The following is a 12,967-nucleotide window of genomic DNA, read 5'->3' as shown; positions in this document are numbered from 1 at the left end:
TTTCGGCCATGACTGTAGAACAAAGTAAGACAAAGAAGGTGCACAGTAAGACTATGAAATATCCACAAATACAGAATATTCAACATATGCAAACCCTGGCCAAAAGAGCTTACAATCTAAAATGAAAAATTATAATCATAAGGGATAATATCTGACAGCATTTGTTGCGTTTTAGAAAACCAGTAAAACTATTTAAAACCAATTAAAAATAAAGGCAAGAGAGAGATGTAGCGAGCCTATATTACTTTTTGAAAATTGTCTCTTTGAGTGTGTATTTAAAGGATAAATTCCCCTTTTTAAAATATTATTGAATGCACATCTTTTTGCAGGTAAAAGAAAAGTGCATTTTTTAATTGGGCGCCTGTATAGCATTACACCCATAATTAGAAGATCACGGTGTCAAAGGAGGGCTCTTGCAGACTGTGTGTAAGCTGTCTAATCAGACCTCGTACAGTCAGGCAGTTACACACTGACAGGAAGCCTCAAAAAACTATCTAGGGTGCTTAACAGTGCTCGGTAGTTCATTGAGAACTACAAGCCGACAGCCACAAAAGGTTGTTGGTTGTAGTTTTCCATTCACAGAACTCTACGAAAGCATGATGCGGCCAGGTGGAGCGTATCTTTTTAAAATTGTGACAGCAGGCATAGGGAGACGATCCCCACCTGTTGTCACAGCAGGGACTTGGGGGAGGTGTGTCAGCAGCTGCAGCAGTAACATGTTACACCATGAATATGGATGTAACATGTTATAAAAGGTCAACTTATCCTAAATGTTCTAAGGCAAGCAAGACAATAAAAGATCCAGAGAAATGGAGCAGCATGAGGGAAGTTGAATATTCCTAATTACATTGAAGTCTCACCTGCTGGCCATGTTCCACTCTAGTGCAGGATTCTGGGAGCCTCTATCTGCCTCTGTTAGCAATCCTCCATTGTTACTCTCCTTCTCTGGCTTCAGCTGCTCCCACTGAGCTGTGCCAATATTAATTGACTGCAAGTCAATCTGATACTGTCTGTCCTCAACCTCTGATCCTGGATCTCTGAGGATTCCCAAATTCAAAGCACGTCTAAAAAAACAGATTTTAAAAAATGGTTACTAAACTCAAGACAAAGAGAGCCAACAAATAACAGAACAAGGTGGATAGATGCAGTATGCCACATATTTTATTAGATTTTATATTTTGCATGAAATCTGTTTACAAAAAAGAAGTAAAGAAAAGAAAGTACAATTTATGCAATAAAGTTACAGTGTCAATTTATAGGTCCAAATAATCAAGGTCATTATAGGTATTTTAAAAGGACCAAATTAAATGGTAGTTGCCAGGATGGAAATAAGAGAGCTGTCTTCACTGATTTGTTTTCAGTGATAAAAGCCCCATCAGAACATTCAGGCTGTCCCTGCCAATGATCAAAATTGCTTCCCCTGGCAGGAGGCAAAGAAAATGCAGGTGGAATGTTCGCCACGTAAGATTTGCGTTAGACTTTGCAGTGATATTTCACCTAACTCTTGCTTATTCAAACCTGAATTGTATCTTTTTTTTTTTCTTCAAGAACAAGAAAAATTTCTACTTAGTCCTTGGAGGAAGATGTAGCTGCAAACTTGGACTCTTCTACGGATACAAAACCCAATTCTCTTGTGGCAAGAGCTTAATTGACAATGTAAATAATATCATTAATGTCACTATTCTCTGTGGATTCTAATTATTTTTTACATTTACCTTTGGAGTCTTAACCAAGTACTTAAAGTACAGAGCGTGCAATTAACAGCCTACTTCTAAATATTACAGCACAAGTTTAAACCTCCAATCCCTGATTTTATGGCTTTTCTTGCCAGGTCTGAATGATGTAATTTATTTCTTTTACCAAGGCGGTTTTATGAATTTGTGTACATTAATTTATATTACAAATCATTGAGTGACATCAGGTCGCACGTATTTGGTTTGGCTAATCCAAATATAAAAGGTTGAGGTTTACATCTGGAAATATTAGCAAAAAAACAAAAGTGTTCACTGACATATTATTCCAGGTCATGTGTGTTTTCCTGCAATATTACATGGTGAAAATCTCCTTTATTCTTACAAAATTACTCCAGAGTCATTTAAATAGAAGCAGTAGCATAATATTTTATTAAAGCTTTGCCTATTATACTCAAAAAAGAATCCTACCTAAAACTATTAACGAATAGTGTTCACATAATTATATATAAAATTAAGAAAGATATAATATGGACAATTCTACACACATTTCCTTTTCCAGCACAGTGCAGGAGTGCATTCTAGAAGATATGTTACATTAAGTGGGTATGATTAACCATAGAAATTTGAAGGACATGATTTTTAAACTGCTAAAAGTGGTTTATAAAATGGTCACTGATACCTCCTGGATAATTATCTTCCTGATGTTTATGGCACTCACACCATGAACCAACGCTGTCTAGACAACGAACAATCCTTATTTTTTTCATTTTTGGCTTAACACTAAAATGATTTCAAAATCTGTTGCTTAACAGAACTGAAGACTGACATGGATCCAAAGCCTGAAAATAGACTGGTTTCCTTCTGTTTCTCTAAAATGAGACATATAAATCACAGAAATTTTCAGAAGAATTGCAGAGAAAACAGCAATTGCACAAGTCACAGCAAAATAGTCCAGTTGCTCATTTCCCCTGGTTTATGAGATGGTAGACCACCCTGTCATCTGGGGGAGATTTGTGAAATAACAATACCCTATACCAATACGTTCTGTCATAATTGCAGCCTCCGTACCTAACAAGGCTATCACAAGCCTAGTTCTAATAAGCTTGTGTTTCAGAATTAACACACAGGAAAAATAATGTCCCTATCAAAGAGTTGTAGACACAATATATATACAGTACTGTGCAAATGTCTTAGGCAGATGTGAAAAAATGCTGTAAATTAAGAATGCTTTCAGAAATAGAAGTGTTTATTAATTTTTATCAATTAAGAAAATGGAAGTTAAATGAACAGAAAAGATATCCGAATCAAATCAATATTTGGTGTGACCACCCTTTGCCTTCAAACAGCATCAATTCTTCTAGCTACACTTACACAAAGTTTTGAAGGAACTGGGTAGGTAGGTTGTTTCAAACATCTTGGGCTCCTGACTGATGAATTTGAAATATTTGGCTGTAGCAAAAGGCAGTTTGTTCATGAAGGGCCAGAGAGTGGTACAATAATAAGTTTCTGCAGGCAACAGTAAAGCATGGTGGAGTTTCCTTGCAAGTTTGGGGCTGCATTCCTTGAGATTTTGAGATTTGGTCAGGATCAATAGTGTCCTTAATGCTCAGAAATACAGTCAGATACTTAACCATCAGGGAGGTGTGTGATTGGCCCCAAATTTATTCTGCAGCAGGACGACTCCAAACATACAGCCAATGTCATTAATAACTACCTTTATGCCCCGTACACACGAGCGGAATATACGTCAAAAAAAGTGTGATGGGAGCTTTTGGTTGGATATTCCGACCGTGTGTATGCTCCATCCAACTTTTTCTGTCTGAATTTCCGCCAGAAAAAGATTGAGAGCTGGTTCTCTATTTATTTGACGGAAAAAGTTCTTGCCGGAAATTCCGTTCGTCTGTATGCAATTCCGACGCGCAAAAAAACACGCATGCTCGGAAGCATTGAACTTAATTTTCTCGGCAGTGTTGTATGCCACCACGTTCTTGATGGTAGAAAGTTCAGAGAACTTTTGTGTGACCGTGTGTATGCAAGGCAAGCTGGGCGGGATTCCGTCAGAAAAATGATCTAATATTTTTCCGACGGAAATTCTGCTTGTGTGTACGGGGCATAAGTGTAAAAAAAAGTACAAGGAGTTCTGGAAGTGATGGTTTGGCCCCCACAGAGCCCTAATCTCAACATCATCGAGTCTGTCTGGGATTACATGAAGAGAGAGGATGAAGGATGTGAGGTAGCCTACATTGACAGAAGATCTGTGGTTAGTTCTCCAAGATGTTTGGAATAACCTACCTGCCAAGTTCCTGCAGAAACCATGTCAGGGCATACCAGCGCATACATACAGTATCTTCAAATATGGAATTTATTGTGCTTCTGCTGTCAATTAAAACCTAACTGCCACTCAATAATTCTTTGTCACTGGTTTAAGCTTTTTACTTTGTATTGACAGCACTGATCTTTGTAGATGTACATTATGACTTTACAACATTTGAGAAAAAGCTTATACTGCACCCTAATGCTGGGTACACATGGACCAAAAATCAGCCGTCCATCAGGAACTGGCCACAATTCATGTGTGCACAGCTGTCTGTCTGAGAGAAGATGGTCTATTGACCAGCTTTTGTCGAAGAAATATGCAGTAAAACCAGCATCCAATCAGCGCTTGTAGCCATTGGCTGCAGTGGATCACGGGTGCAATGTCAGGCTCCTGGACACATTGCCTGCAGCTCTGGTGCCCGTACCTCTGTACAGCACGTTCGTAGTACTGATCAGCGCGTTCATGGTTCATTGAGAACTACAAGCCATCTGCCACAGTGGAAGATGGAACTCTCTAAATATAGGTGTAACATACTCCAAAAGGGGAACTTAGCCTTTAAGGAACTCATGCATATTGACACAGGTATTTTTTATTTGAGGAAAAAAAATGGTATTGCTCTTCAAATTGTAGCGTACCAAACCTTCAAAGTCTGGTTTGCTCGTAAATGTTTTGATTACCCTTTGACATGTACTTAAAAGCAGAATGTTTTTTAATACTGTTACTTCCAAGGCTACACAAGTCTTATTTTCTGCTAACTTTTGACAGAAAAAAAAGTACTATTTTAGAACATACTAGCATTTCTTTTTCACACCTCATTACAAAAAATGTATTTAAAGCTAAATGAATGCAAAATTTTATTTATGTAAAAATTCATATAAAAGAGGATAAAACATGCATTCCATTTTTACTCCATTTTCCACTACAAATGGCTAGCTACACGAAATAACATATGGATACCGTGACATACCGGACATGCAACTTAAAGTAAATGGTAAGTTTGAACTTTATGCTGATCATTTGAGAGTCATTTCTACATATATAATTTTACATTCCTTTCAAAGTCTGGAATTTGATTACATTTCAATAAATTTTCAAGTGTTACTGTGGAGAATTCCATCTGTTTTTTTTTTTTTTTTTTTTAAATTATATGCATGGGAAAAAATCTACAATACATTTTAATCTTCATTGATGTACAGCTTTTGCTTATAAAGTTATGAAATCTATTGTGATGTGAGCATATTTTTTGGTAAATAAAATCTTGTCAATGCAAATTGCTACGCAGAACAGCTAAGAAGTCTGGATTCGTTTTGCATATTGTAAGACAATCTGCCCAAATCACAAGAAAAATAATTTTTATTTTCATAGTATAGTGTGTAAAACCACAAAGCGCTATGATAATTATTTAAGATAAAGCTCCAAAGATCAAAACAATTATATAAATAAATAAATCAATTTAGTGAGGCTGCTATCAAAGGAAGTGTTCAGAATCACTAAAAATGAATAAATAAAAAGAATGTTTGAAGCGCTTCAAACATACTTTTTATTAATTTTTATTTTCAACCACGACAGTAATTTTCACATTCTTTAAAAAAATAAATAAAAATAAAGCTGAACTGAAGCTAGTTTCTACAGATTACAATGAGCCCAGTCTAGTATACAGCATATTATACAGTATAATTTATAAAAGACACAGCAACTGTCAGGAACAGTAGGCAATATCCATCAAATACAGGTGTAGAACAGCATGTGTCAAACATAGTCATGATATACAGGGGGTTTCAACATTCAGAAGCTATGGCCAATATATAAAGGGAAGGAAGGGTAATTAATGAAAAGGGGAGGGAGAGGGAGGGGGCGGGGAGGGGAGGGTTCAGGAGTGTAAAAAGAAAAGGAGGGAAAGAACAAATGCAGGGTATGGGAGTGTCAAGGGAGATATGGGTCAGTACTTTATTTCAGATTAACCACTTCCGGATCGCTGCATGTCGATATACGTCCTCACTTTGAAGAGGAATATCGGTAGCCGTCTGTAGCGGCGGAGGAGATCGGATGCTTCTCCTTCCTGGGTATGGAGACGAGTGAGGGGGAAGATGGCCTCCACCCATCTCCATACCATTGCAGGGTGGAAGCGACGTCAAAATACGTGAGTAGCGCCCGCATATGAAAACTGTTCAAACCACACATGTGAGGTATTGCCGCGATCGATAGAGTGAGAGCAATAATTTTAGCCCTAGATCTCCTCTGTAACTCAAAACATGCAACCTGTAGAATTTTTTAAAAGTCGCCTATGGAAATTTTTAAGGGTAAAAGTTTGTCACCATTCCACGAGCGGGCGCAATTTTGAAGCGTGACATGTTGGGTATCAATTTACTCGGCGTAACATTATCCTTCATAATGTAAAAAAAAAAAAAATTGGGTTAACTTTACTGTTGCCTTATTTTTTAATTCAAAAAAGTCTATTTTTCCAAAAAGAAAAGTGCGCTTGTAAGACCGCTGCGCAAATACGGTGTGACAAAGTATTGCAATGACCGCCATTTTATTCTCTAAGGTGTTAGAAAAAAAAATGTATAATGTTTGGGGGTTCTAAGTAATTTTCTAGCAAAAAAAAACTGTTTTTAACTTGTAAACAACAAATCTCAGAAAGAGGCTCGGTCCTTCCCAACCGCCTCACACATATATACTGTGGCAGAAGGGCACGTACAGGCAGATTAACATACCTGTACATTGCCCTTTAAGAGGCGGCTTGCCGGCTCACGCGCGCCAGGAGCTGCGTGACTGTGATCGCTGGTCCTGCGGACTTGTTGTCCGCAGGCATACCCGCAATCGTCTCACGGAGAGGAAGAAGGGGGAATTGCTAATGTAAACAAGCCTTTCCCCGTTCTGCCTAATGACACTGACACTGATCACCGCTCCCTGTAATCGGGAGTGGTGATCAGTGTCGTGTCACACATAGCCCATCCCCCCCCACAGTTAGAATCACTCCCTAGGACACTTAACCCCTACAGTGCCACCTAGTGGTTAACCCCTTCACTGCCAGTCACATTTACACAGTAATCAATGCATTTTTAATCGCACTGATCACTGTATAAAAGTGAATGGTCCCAAAATAGCGCCAAAAGTGTCCGATCTGTTCTCCATAATGACGCAGTCACGATAAAAATTACTGATCGCCGCCATTACTAGTAAAAAAAAAATATTAATAAAAATGCCATAAAACTATCCGCTTTTTTGTAGATGCTATAACATTTGCGCAAACCAATCAGTAAGCGCTTATTGTGACTTTTTTTTACCAAAAATATGTAGAAGATTACATATCGGCCTAAACTGAGGGAAAAAAAAAAGGGTTTTTTTTATATATTTTTGGGGGATATTTATTATAGCAAAAAGTAAAAAATATAGCTTTTTTCAAAATTGTCGCTCTTTTTTTGTTTATAGCGAAAAAAATAAAAACCGCAGAGGTGATCAAATACCACCAAAAGAAATCTCTATTTGTGGGAAAAAAAGGACATCAATTTTGTTTGGGAGCAACGTCGCATGACCGTGCAATTGTCAGTTAAAGCGACGCAGTGCCGAATTGCAAAAAGTGCTCTGGTCTTTGGCCAGCCAAATGGTCCGGGGCTTAAGTGGTTAAAAGGAAATCTCCCTAGGTCCGCATAAAGGAGCCATGGTATGCTAGAGGAAAAATGTATGACCTTAACCATGTTAGAGAGTGAGGTCTCTGGCTTCTACCCAATCCAACCAGATTTTATCAAACTTCTTGGGGAAAATACAGCCCATATACGTAAGCTTACAGAGGGGTAGAACTGCTTTCACCATGGATAACCAGGAAGGATCAAATGGAGGTTCTGGTAGTTTCAATTTAGATAAGATTGTTTTAATTGCATGAAACACTGTATAGAATAAAAACAACCTCTTAAGGAAAGTTGTGGCAATGTTATTAAGAACAGTGAGTCCTGGAAGTGATGGTTTGGCCCCCACAGAGACCTGATCTCAACATCATTGAGTCGATTCGGGATTACATGAAGAGACAGAAAGATCTGAGGCAGTATACATTCACAGAAGATCTGTGGTAAGTACTCCAAGATGTTTGGAACAATCTACCTTCCGAGTTCCTTCAAAAACCATGTGCAAGTGTACCTAGAAGAATTGATGTCATTTTGAAAGCAAAGGATGGTTGCACTAAATATTGATTTGAATGTCAAAAAAATGACAAATGTCAGGGACCACCAGAGCCAAATGTCAGGGACCAACCAGAGCCAAATGTCAGGGACCAACCAGAGCCAAATGTCAGGGACCACCAGTCTTGAATGTCAGGGACCACCAAAGTCAAATGTCAGGGACCACCACCAAAGTCAGATGTCAGGGACCACCACCAAAGTCAGATGTCAGGGACCACCACCAGTGCCAAACGTCAGGGACCACCACCAGTGCCGAACGTCAGGGACCACCACCAGTGCCGAACGTCAGGGACCACCACCAGTGCCGAACGTCAGGGACCACCACCAGTGCCGAACGTCAGGGACCACCACCAGTGCCGAACGTCAGGGACCACCACCAGTGCCGAACGTCAGGGACCACCAGTGCGGTGTCACCATTGCAGATTACCAGTGCCCATCAGTGCGGTGTCACCAGTGCCCATCAGTGCGGTGACACCAGTGCCTTATTAGTGACCATAATTGCAGAGCAGGGATAGTTACAGATCATCGGGCTGACAGGTCTGTATGTGAGAACACCGCTCGTCGTACAGCCCCGCCTCCCTGCACCGGCATTGTAATACAGCGCAGAGCGCACTGTTCCAATGTACAGGGAGGTGGGGCTGTACCACGAGCAGTGTTCTCACATACAGACCTAGCAGCCCGAGATGCGCTCTGTCATCCCGGTGATCTGTAATCTCTCCGCACTGGAGAAAGATGGTGGTGGCGGCAGGAAGGAGGGAGCAGAGGAGGAGAACACCACCTCTATGGGCGGCATAGACCAGGGGCTGTGAGACTCCCTCCGCCCACTACAGCGAGCCAGGTGAAAGTAGAACTCTCTGCTCGCTTTCAAAGGACTACAAGGGGGCGTGTCAGACCGCTGGTTGAGGTTACTGGAGGGATAGCTGGCTGCTATCCCTCCAGTAACAAACAGGAAATCACCAGGCAATTACGGTTTTCAGCAAGTTCAGTAGCCTTATGTAGAGGAACTAATGGTTTTCATAATTATTTACAAGTAAATATATTTAAAGTGTGGTGTACATTTGTATTCACATTCTTCTGTGCAAAATAGCTCAAGCTCTGTCAGATTGGATGGAAAGCATCTGTGAATAGAAATTTTCAAATATTGTCACAGATTCTCAGTTGGATTTAGGTCTGGACATTGACTGGGCCATTCTAACACATTATTATGCTTTGTCTAAACCATCCAATTGTAGCTCTGGCTGTATGTTTAGGGTTGTTGTCCTGCTGGAAGGTGAACCTCTGCCCCAGTCTTTTGCAGGCTAACAGGTTTTCTTCTAAGATTGCCCAGTATTTGGCTCCTTCCATCTTCCCATCAACTCTGACCAGCTTCCCTGTCCCTGCTGAAAAAAAAGCATCCCCACAACATGATGCTGCCACCACCATGTTTCACAGTGGGGAAGGTGTTTTCAGGATGATGCGCAGTGTTAGTTTTCCGTCACACACAGAGCTTTGCTTTTAGGCCAAAAAGTTCCATTTTGGTCTCATTTGACCAGAGAACCTTCTTCCACATGTTTGCTGTGTCCCTCACGGGACTTCTTATGGCTTGCTTTCAATAATGGCTTTCTTACCACTCGTCCTTGAAGGTCAGATTTGTGGAGTGCACAACTAATAGTTGTTCAGTCGGGGGGGGGGGGGCGTGTCGACTTCTGAGCTCCGGACCACGCTGAAATCCTACATAATCCTGAGCTGCCATGCACAGAATTTGCCCCGAGGCAAACTCCCAGACGGGTCAGGGAACACCCGCGGAGCACAAAAATGGTCAAATATGGCCCAAGCTTGGACCTGTCGCCTGCGTAAAGGCTCGTTCGTTTTTCCCATGAGGCCGGCCAAGATGGTGCCCGACACCTGAAGGAAAGGCAGCGTGCAGCTGCTGCTGCCGACCAGCCCTGGGCAGAGGGTGAGGTGGACTGGATGGATGCTACGGACCCCTTGGCAATCCCAATTCCACCCTCGGATGAGGAGGCATCAGGCTCAGGCTCCCAGGTAGGAGAGCCGTCGCTGTCCCAAATCATGGTGACCATTAAAAGCTGCCATGCGTCCCTGTCGACCCAATTGGAAACCATTCGAGTGTACTTTGCCCTGCTAAAGGATCATGTCCATAAGGTTAGGGACCGGGTCACCACAGCCGAACAACGTATTAGTGCGGTTGAAGATGATTTGACCCCGAACAACTTACGTTTCCTGGGATTCCCGAAGGGCACGGAGGGGAAACAGCCGGAAGAATTCCTAATATCCTGTACCAAATAAACCTTTGGAGCTGACTCCTTTTCCCACTTGTTTGCAATTGAGAGGGCACATCATGTGCCCCTGAGAGCCCAGCCGCCAGGTCGGTTCCCCAGACCCATGCTGGCCCGTTTCCTATAATTCAGGGACAAATAAACTATCCTTCATAAAGCTCGCAATATGTTAGAATTACTCTACAATAATAATCGCATAACTATTTTCCGATATTTTTCAGCAGCCACGCAGAAGCGGATGACAGCATTCCAGAGTGCGAAGCAACGCCTGCGTGAGCATAGTCTGCCTTACAGTATGCTCTACCCAGCAAAGCTTAGAGTGATCCATAAGGGAAAAGTGCAATTTGTTACTTCTCCCAAGGAAGCTAACTGATAGCTGGAGTCACTGAGTAGTGCCTGACAAGTCAGGCAGTGTGCCGATGGAATCCTTACCGGTCCCATGTTTGGAACTTTCAAAGTCTCCTAGTGTGCCTTACCTATGGATACAGACTCGTGTTTAGAAATAATGCACTGTGGTCTGGCAGTAATGAATAATCCTTCTATCAAGCGGTCCACAATTTGCTCAGCAGCTCACCAAGTTATCACCCTTCCCTTTCTATCCGGCTGGATAAGGAAGGACTCCCCCCCCGCTAGGGTGACAATGTTATTGTTTGGGGAAGAGGCCTGTAGTATGTTGGGGACTGCGGGCAGGGTGGGGGGAAGGGGGTTTGTGTTGCACTGTTCTGGATCATTATTGAGTCCCCAACTGCAAAGTTGGTGGCTCAATTTTTCATGTTTTTCTTTTTTTTTTCTTTGCTTTTCAAGCTACCGATAATCCACTCTCTACCTCTACAGTTACTTATGTAATGTTGACAATGACTGCTATTGTATGTTACCCAACTAGTGGGCTGCTATATGTACTGCTGTCTGTGCTCCAAGGAAGCCCTCTGCCATTGTCTCGCTATGGCGGGCCCCACAATATAACCAGCTTTACTGATGACGCCAACGCTAAACACTCTTAAACTTTTGTCCTGGAATGTAAGAGGCCTTAACTCCAGAATTAAAAGGGCATTAGACTTTAATTATATTCAGAAGGGTAAACCCCATGTAATTTTCTACAGGAAATGCATCTGGAAGGTTCCAAAACTATGGCCCTGACAGGCCATGCCAGAGGGCATTTGTAAAATATGCATTCCATTCAACTTACTCTAATTATGCAAGAGGAGTATCTGTTTTGATAACAAAATCTTTACTATGTACCCTGGAGGAGGTTGTGACGGACTCCTTTGGATGATTTGTTATAGTGATCCTCACCATAGATAATACTCCCCATACATTTGTGGCTACGAACGGTCTACGTACCACCACCGTCCTCATTTATGTTGTGGGATACAGTGATGGCAAAGGTGCTCCAGGTGGCAAAAGGCCCAATTATTATGGACGGGGATAGAAATGTAGTACTATCCCCAGATATGGATAGATTCCAGACGGTTTCTAAATGTACCCCCTCCTTGGCCATGTGTGCTGAAACGGTATGGCCTGGTGGAGGTGTGGCGCTGGAAGAACGCTGATGCAAGAGAGTATGTGTTTCTCCTCCAATTAAAACACCTTATCTAGACTAGATATGCGTTTTGTGACTAGGGAGGTGTTGCCAAGGGTGACTGATGTACAATATCTCCCAAGGGCCATTTCGGACCACCCCCCCCTGTTGTTTTCCATGAACATGGGCCAGTCCCAAGGTTATACGCTGTGGAGACTGAGTCAATTATGAATAAAGGAGGAGTGTAGCAAACTTCTGGTTAGAAAACAAAGGGGAGGTTCCCCTAGGGACTACATGGGATGCCTTTAAAGTCACTCTTCGGGGGATCCATTTCGGGGTTGATTAAAAAACTCAGATCTGATAGGGAATGGAAGGTTAAGGAATGTGAACAGGTTGCTACAGAAGCAGAAGTGGAGTACATTAATAATCCTACTTCTACTAACTTTGGGGACTGGAGGGATAAGGCCCGCCAACTGGACCTAGTGTTGGTGGAAAAGACCCCAAAAAAGTTACTGTATCAGTCTCAGTGTATCTTAGAGTTTGGTGATAAGAACAGTAAATTATTGGCATATTTGGCCCACTCAAGGCAAGCATCAGCCTCTATTCCCCGAATTTATAATACACAACTCTTTGCACCAAACACGGAGATGGAGATATAGCCGATGCTTTTGTTTAATTTTATTCTGATCTATATACATCTAGGGTGGATTACGCAGCGGAGGAGGTCTGTCAATTTCTGGCACCAATCCCTCGCCGGGAACTGCCCAGGGATGTAGCAGAGGATTTGGACCTCCCTTGTAGCACTGCCGAAATTGTCTCCGCAATGCTTTCTATGAACTCTAATAAAACCCCCGATTTAGATGGATACCCAGCTGAGTGGTATGGTACCTATAAGGAGTTTATGGCATCAAAATTATTGGAGGTATATAGTGATGCACTAGAAAGGGGGGTGCTCCCAGATTCTCTAAGGGAGGCACTTATTGTAC

The 12,967-nt window shown here is 41.8% G+C and overlaps 1 protein-coding gene across 1 annotated transcript in view; it reads right to left on the bottom strand.

Annotated features, from left to right (window-relative positions):
- VPS13B (vacuolar protein sorting 13 homolog B) overlaps positions 1 to 12,967 on the bottom strand; it is a 1,301,055-nt gene that overhangs the window by 456,783 nt on the left and 831,305 nt on the right. The window contains exon 21 of the mRNA XM_073632833.1: positions 861 to 1,064. Coding sequence (XP_073488934.1) covers positions 861 to 1,064 — 204 coding nt within the window. The remainder of the gene's footprint in view (positions 1 to 860; positions 1,065 to 12,967) is intronic.

The sequence above is a fragment of the Aquarana catesbeiana genome, linkage group LG05 (assembly GCF_042186555.1).
Source record: "Aquarana catesbeiana isolate 2022-GZ linkage group LG05, ASM4218655v1, whole genome shotgun sequence".
Taxonomy (NCBI): Eukaryota; Metazoa; Chordata; class Amphibia; order Anura; family Ranidae; genus Aquarana; species Aquarana catesbeiana.
Note: the sequence above shows the minus strand (reverse complement) of the source record. Positions and strands in the feature narration are given on the sequence as shown.